The sequence below is a fragment of the Equus przewalskii genome, chromosome 13, assembly GCF_037783145.1.
Source record: "Equus przewalskii isolate Varuska chromosome 13, EquPr2, whole genome shotgun sequence".
Taxonomy (NCBI): Eukaryota; Metazoa; Chordata; class Mammalia; order Perissodactyla; family Equidae; genus Equus; species Equus przewalskii.
Window position 1 is genome coordinate 59,169,390 of NC_091843.1, and position 7,740 is coordinate 59,177,129.

Here is a 7,740-nt window from a genome sequence, read left to right on the forward strand (position 1 = left end):
AGGAATATTTAGAGAATGTTTCTGGAAGCTATAAAAACAGAGAAGCTGGCATAAATGATGTCTAAAGTTCTATCCCACTCAGTGGACTTTGGTTTGCTGTTGACAGCTCCCTTGGCCTCCATGAAGCTTGACATAGATGATTGACCCTGTACTTCGCTTTAAACTTGCAGGACCCACCTGTGAGGATCAGCAATGACTTGTGAAGGGTTAGGGTTAGTAAGTGCTGAGGCAGAGCTAAGAAATTGGAGCGCTAGCTGGGGCCAGAGCAGGAGACTGCAAACTTTGATTAAAGACTGCTTTGTTCTCTCTCCGGAGGCAAAAATATCACCATGTTGCCTTTGGGCAGAGATTGCTAACCAACAGCCATGGATCTGATCTGACCTGTAGACTTTTGTTTTGCCTGCTATGTGTTTTATAAAAATGTTGGTTTAATTGCCAACATTTACACACTGGAAAATTTCACATGAAAATGCAGGTTTTTGACTTCCCTTGAAAGTTGGAAGATCTAGTAATAGTGAGGTTGAAGCTGCATAGCGGCCTCTGCTTGTCGTGAGGCATGCCCTCTCCAGGATCCAATCCTCACATTTGTTATCTTCTTGTCCCCTGTCTGCTCCATTCATTTACATCACCTGCCTGCCTCTGTTGGCCTGTCAGTTTGCAACACTAATCCTCTGATTTCAGGGGATGGTGATGTGCTGATTCACCAGCAAAGGGCCAGGGGACCTTGTGAGATCTTTTTGTTTGATAGGCGGAGCATATATAGGTCTATGAACATCGGACTAGAAACAGAAGCTTCTCATTACAATTGCCCAAACAGGGACTAATGCAGTTCCATCTGCACCTCCGAACGTCTTTTAAAACTCTTTAGTTACCCTCCCTCAGTAACTGAGATTCCCATGGTAAAAAAATCTTGGACTGGGTCAGGTTAGGCTGTATAGAGGCCTGATAAACTCACAATTTTCAAACTAGGGTATGTGTCCCTCAGGGTATGTGAAGTCTTTCCAAGGAGTACACGCTCCTGGATAGTTTTAAGGCAACTAATTTCCAGATCCTCTATATATACTCTACTCTTTCCTAAAATTGATCTGCTGAGAAAGAGTCTGTGTTCATAATAGTCTTTTTCCTCCCGTTATAAAAAAAAAAGATATAGGTCTCACCTATCCTTAATTTTAATATGACACATTGCCCTTCATATGACACAAAAACCCCAGATGTAGCAAACAAAGAGAAAGGTTCCTTTAATAATTAGTCAGAAATCCATAGAACTTTGGGCTTTCCCTTCTTATACACACGTTGAAAGTGATATGTTAGAAAACACAGAAGTGAGGTGTTTGGCCTCACACATGGATCTTCGGAATTCAGAAAAATGGTAAAGTGAAGTGATGGAAGTAATGACCATTTTTATTTAATGCCTTTTCCTCTTCCTTCTCCTGACTCTTGTCGAAGAATGCCTTGCTCTTGAGGGAGAGTCCTGATAGAGTGAATCAAGGAGAAAATCAGTAGATGACATCAAATACCAAAAATGGTTTCTTCCTGTAATTGTAAGCAATTATTTTCCATACTCATCCCTACAATATATCTTCAGTGGGAAAAAAAGTACCTTAGAACACCTAAAGCAATGTAGGTTTGCAATGCTGATTAGTTTAAACGTAATCAGAATGCCTTTTGGGAATACCAAATCTTCACAAGATAAAATGGATAAAACCCAAGGATAAACTTTCATGCGGGTTCTTTCAGATTTGACGTACATTAATTAATAAAGTTGTCAAAACCTGTTGTATCAAACCAAAGTGTGAAATATTTATTTCAACAATAGTCAATTCTCATCGTATTCTATCTTACACGACATTTAGTATCTTTTTTTATAATAACAACAAAAAAATTATGTGCTACTAGACTGATTAACAGCCTAGAATCTTCCTGTCATTAGTGGCATTTCTGATTTTTACACTAGTTCTTATTTATTCTTCAAAGCCAGTTGGCAGCATTCAGTAGCTTCACACAATTTTACCTGACATAGACTATGGCTTTTATCTTTCTTCTTACTTTATATGAGAAAGAATGTATTGATCATCTTGTTTTTATAGCTTATTTAAGCATTAATTATATTAGATGTATATCATTTTAATTCTGATTGTTTTTAGTGATCAATTTCACAAGATGTGCTTTAATTCTTGTTGATTTTTATAGTAATCCTCAAAATAGTGATTTGAATTAAAAAATGAAGTCGAAGGGGCTGTGAAGCGAAAGGGGTGTCGAGAATGGCGACCAAGAGGCTGGCCCGTTGAATTTCCAGCAGTATTGCTGAACACATCCACTGGAGAGATTGAATCTGAGTTCCACGCTTATGTTCAGCCTCAAGAACATCCAATTCTTTCTGAATTTTGCGTGGAACTGACAGGCATAAAGCAGGCTCAAGTTGATGAAGGAGTCCCTCTGAAGATTTGCTTATCTCAGTTCTGTAAATGGATTCAGAAGATTCAGCAACAGAAGAAAATTACTTTTGCTTCCGGGGTTGCAGATCTTTCTACTTCCGAAGTAAAATTATGTGCATTTGTTACTTGGTCAGACTGGGACTTGGGGGTTTGCCTGGAGTATGAGTGTAAAAGAAAACAACTGTTAAAACCTGTGTTCTTGAATTCTTGGATTGATCTCAGAGTAACTTACAAGATTTTCTATAAGAGAAAACCAAAAGGACTAAGTGGTGCCCTGCAGGAAGTGGGACTAGAATTCTTGGGACGAGAACATTCTGGGTTGGATGATTCTCGGAATACTGCCCTTCTTGCTTGGAAAATGATCAGGGATGGTTGCTTCATGAAAATTACAAGGCCCTTGAAGAAGGAAAAAGAAAAGTTTGGTTCCTTAGAGAAGCCTTAGAATGAAGAGGAGCCAGTGCATGAAATGAGGATGAAGTTCCAGCATTGAGCCAGCCCCATCTCAGAAAGCCTTCTCAGTTTGTCTGGGAATGAGGCAGGAGAGTGTCCCTGGGATGTATGACTTTCAGTGCTAAAACCAGGCAAGTCCCGAGAATTCTTCCAAGATGGCGCCGTGAGTAGTCCTCTTTGTCTCTCGCCCTTCGAGTCTACAATTATTTGGACACTTATCGCTTGACAAAGGATATCCAGACAGCATCTCAGGACGTCTGAGACACCCACGCGACTATACATCGGAAGGCGGACGGACTTTCCTCCGGGAGGATGTGGAAATAGGTGAAAACTCTCCGACCCCGACGGGCAGCCTGGTCAGCGGCTTTCTTCCAACGGACGCCCCCCCAGAGGATCCACACATCTAGGGCAGGAGCGAGAACACAACAGAGGAGCGACGGTGGAAACAGGTGACCAGAACCCTACTTAAACCCCCCGCAATTACTCCTAAACGCAGAGGGAAACTTTGGAGTTGCACACCTGAGCCCGCGGGGAGAGTCTCTCCCCGCCATTGGCGGGGAGACCCGGCCTGGTGCTCGGGCGCCCGGAGGGTCCCAGAGAGACACGGTGGGCACGGAGGTCTCCCAGCTGCCGTTGCCCGCCCCGTGGGACTAGGGATTGCCGGAGATCTCGGAGAGGACCGGGGCGGGGGATCTTTCAAAGGCAGGTCCGGCGACCCGGTGGGGAAGCGCCAGAGCTCCGCCAGGCAGCAGACAAAACTCTCTGTCTGCCGGTAGCAGAGGGGCCACGCTGAGCATTCAGAGCTCCCGGCAGAGGCCCGGACAGAAGCCCAGAGGGCGGGGCGACCCCCAGCTGCCGTTGCCCGCCCCGTGGGACTGGGATTGCCGGAGATCTCGGAGAGGACCGGGGCGGGGGAATTTTCAAAGGCCGGATCGGCGACCCGGAGGGGAAGTGCCGGAGCTCCCCCAGGCAGCAGACAAAACTCTCTGTCTGCCGGTAGCAGAGGGGCCACGCTGAGCACTCAGGGCTCCCGGCACAAGCCCGGACAGAAGCCCAGAGGGCGGGGCGACCCCCAGCTGCCGTTGCCCGCCCCGTGGGACTAGGGATTGCCGGAGATCTCGGAGAGGACCGGGGCGGGGGAACTTTCAAAGGCGGGTCCGGCGATCCGGTGGAGAAGCGCCGGAGCTCCGCCCGGGCAGCAGACAAAACTCTCTGTCTGCCGGTAGCAGAGGGGCCACGCTGAGCATTCAGAGCTCCCGGCAGAGGCCCGGACAGAAGCCCGAGAGGGCGGGGCGACCCCAGCTGCCGTTGCCCGCCCCGTGGGACTAGGGATTGCCGGAGATCTCGGAGAGGACCGGGGCGGGGGAATTTTCAAAGGCCGGATCGGCGACCCGGAGGGGAAGTGCCGGAGCTCCCCCAGGCAGCAGACAAAACTCCCTGTCTGCCGGTAGCAGAGGGGCCACGCTGAGCACTCAGGGCTCCCGGCACAAGCCCGGACAGAAGCCCAGAGGGCGGGGCGACCCCCAGCTGCCGTTGCCCGCCCCGTGGGACTAGGGATTGCCGGAGATCTCGGAGAGGACCGGGGCGGGGGAACTTTCAAAGGCGGGTCCGGCGATCCGGTGGAGAAGCGCCGGAGCTCCGCCCGGGCAGCAGACAAAACTCTCTGTCTGCCGGTAGCAGAGGGGCCACGCTGAGCATTCAGAGCTCCCGGCCGAGGCCCGGACAGAAGCCCAGAGGGCGGGGCGACCCCCAGCTGCCGTTGCCCGCCCCGTGGGACTAGGGATTGCCGGAGATCTCGGAGAGGACCGGGGCGGGGGAATTTTCAAAGGCCGGATCGGCGACCCGGAGGGGAAGTGCCGGAGCTCCCCAGGCAGCAGACAAAACTCCCTGTCTGCCGGTAGCAGAGGGGCCACGCTGAGCACTCAGGGCTCCCGGCACAAGCCCGGACAGAAGCCCAGAGGGCGGGGCGACCCCCAGCTGCCGTTGCCCACCCGGTGAGGCTAGGGATTGCCGGAGATCTCGGAGAGGACTGGGGCTGGAGAGAGTTCCAGAGACCCAGCTTAGTAGCCTAGGGGGAAACCCTACAGGCTCACAGAAGCCTTAGGGAAAGCCTCGGCACAGCACCAGTAGAAGGCACCCAGCCGCCAGCCACAAGGCTGGAAGTCCCAGGGCAAAAGCAGCATAGCTAGGTGTACTAACCACAGACTGTAGAAGATGCCAATAGCTCTCCTGCGACCCATAGAGGACAAGTGAGATTTGGTGGGTGCCGACAGCAACCGAGCGACAAATAAAAGTGATCCCACCCCTGGCCGCTGGAAAAGCCCATAACACCGTTGCAGACCCCAAGGAGAGAGCGCATCTAGGTGGGCAACAACAGTAGGCACCTGCAGTCTGAAGCCCCCCGTGACGGCCCCCACGGCAGAGGAGGGAATCCAAAGGGCCACTGTGGCTAGAAGAGAGGGGCCCAGGCCCAGTTAGCAACTACGGACAGGGTTCCTGGTTGGTGAAGTATAAACAGCTGCTCCCCCCACCGCAGCAGCTGAAACAAGTGAAAGGAGCAACTAAACTCTATCTCCATGCGGAGGCACAAATCAACATCATCAAGCAATATGAAAAAATACATCAAATCTCCAGAACAGAAAGAAAGTAACAAATACACAGAAAACAATCCCAAAGAAAATGAGATATATAACCTAAATGATGATGACTTCAAAACAGCCATCATTAAAATACTCACTGAGTTAAGAGAGAATTCTGACCGACAACTCAACGAGTTCAGGAGCTATGTCACAAAAGAGTTTGATACGATAAAGAAGAACCAAACAGAAATACTGGAAATGAAGAACACAATAGAGGAGATTAAGAAAAATCTAGATGCTCTGAACAGTAGGGCCGATAATATGGAGGAAAGAATTAGCAATTTGGAAGATGGCAATATAGAATTGTTGCAGGCAGAGGAGGAGAGAGAAGCAAGACTTAAAAGAAATGAAGAAACTCTCCGAGAATTATCAGACACAATTAGGAGATGCAACGTAAGGATTATAGGTATAAGGAAGGAGGAAAAGAGAAGGGAAAAGGGGCAGAAAACCTATTCAAAGAAATAATGGCTGAGAACTTCCCAAATCTGGTGAGGGAGATAGATCTACAGTGGGACAGAAGCCAATAGATCTACAGAACTTTATCAATGCAAGAAGACCAACTCCACGCCATATAGTAGTGAAGCTAGCAAAAGTCAACGACAAGGAGAAAATATTAAGGACAGCCAGGCAAAAGAAACTAACCTACAAAGGAACCCCCATCAGGCTATCAGCAGATTTCTCAGCAGAAACTTTACAGGCTAGAAGAGAGTGGAATGATATATTCAAAAATCTGAAGGACAAAAACCTACAGCCGAGAATTCTCTACCCAGCGAAAATATCCTTCAAATACGATGGAGAAATAAAAACTTTCCCAGATAAACAAAAATTAAGGGAGTTCATTGCCACAAAACCTCCTCTTCAGGAAATCCTCAGGAAAACCCTCATTCCTGAAAAATCCAAAAAAGGAAAGGGACTACAAAACCAAGAGCAGAGGAGATAAGTAGAAGGACAACAACAGAGAGTAGCAGCTCTACATCAGAACAGATTAAACCATGGGACGAGAAACAAAGGAAACTGAAGAAAACCGGAAAACAAGACACAAAATGGTAGTGGTAGGCCACCACGTCTCAATAATCACTCTAAATGTAAACGGATTGAACTCCCCAATCAAAAGACACAGAGTGGCAGGATGAGATAAAGAACAAGATCCAACAATATGCTGCCTCCAGGAAACACACCTCAGCCCCAAAGACAAACACAGACTCAGAGTGAAGGGATGGAGAACAATACTCCAAGCTAATAATGAACAAAAGAAAGCAGGTGTCGCTATACTAATATCAGACAAGGTAGATTTCAAAGCAAAACAGATAAAGAAAGACAAAGAGGGACAGTATATAATGATAAAAGGGACTCTCCACCAAGAAGACATAACACTTATAAATATACGCACCCAACACAGGAGCACCAAAATTTGTAAAGCAACTCTTAATAGATCTAAAAGAAGACATCAACAACAATACAATAATAGTAGGGGACCTCAACACACCATTAACACCAATGGACAGAACATCCAGACAGAAAATCAACAAGGAAATAATAGAATTAAATGAAAAATTAGACCAGATGGACTTAATAGATATATATAGAACACTTCATCCAAAAACAGCAGGTTACACATTCTTCTCAAGTGCACATGGAACATTCTCAAGGATTGACCATATTTTGGGAACCAAAGACAAACATCAATAAATACAAGAGAGTTGAAATAATATCAAGCATCTTTTCTGATCATAACGCTATTAAACTAGAAATCAACTACAAGAAAAAAGCAGAGAAAGGTGCAAAAATATGGAGACTAAACAACACGCTTCTCAACAAACAATGGATCATTGAAGAAATTAAAGAAGAAATCAAATATTATCTGGAGACAAATGAAAATGAGAACACGACATACCAAATCATTTGGGATGCAGCAAAAGCAGTCCTAAGAGGGAAATTCATCGCAATACAGGCTCACCTCACTAAACAAGAAAAAGCTCACGTAAGCAACCTCAAACGACACCTAACAGAACTAGAAAAAGAAGAACAAACAAGGCCCAGAGTCAGTAGAAGGAGGGAAATAATAAAAATAAGAGCAGAAATAAACGATATTGAAACAAAAAAGACAATAGAAAGGATCAATGAAACAAAGAGTTGGTTCTTCGAAAGAATTAACAAAATTGACAAACCCCTAGCCAGACTCACCAAGAAAAGAAGAGAGAAATCGCAAATTAATA

At 46.6% G+C, this 7,740-nt stretch overlaps 1 protein-coding gene across 1 annotated transcript; it reads left to right on the forward strand.

Annotated features, from left to right (window-relative positions):
- Window positions 1-136: 136 nt before the first annotated feature.
- On the forward strand, window positions 137-2,939 carry LOC139075213 (ERI1 exoribonuclease 2-like). Its single transcript, XM_070569999.1, has 2 exons — window positions 137-179; window positions 2,228-2,939. The coding sequence occupies exons 1-2, from the start codon at window positions 137-139 to the stop codon at window positions 2,875-2,877; spliced, it is 693 nt and encodes a 230-aa protein (XP_070426100.1). The 3' UTR covers window positions 2,878-2,939.
- The last annotated feature ends 4,801 nt before the right edge of the window (window positions 2,940-7,740 follow it).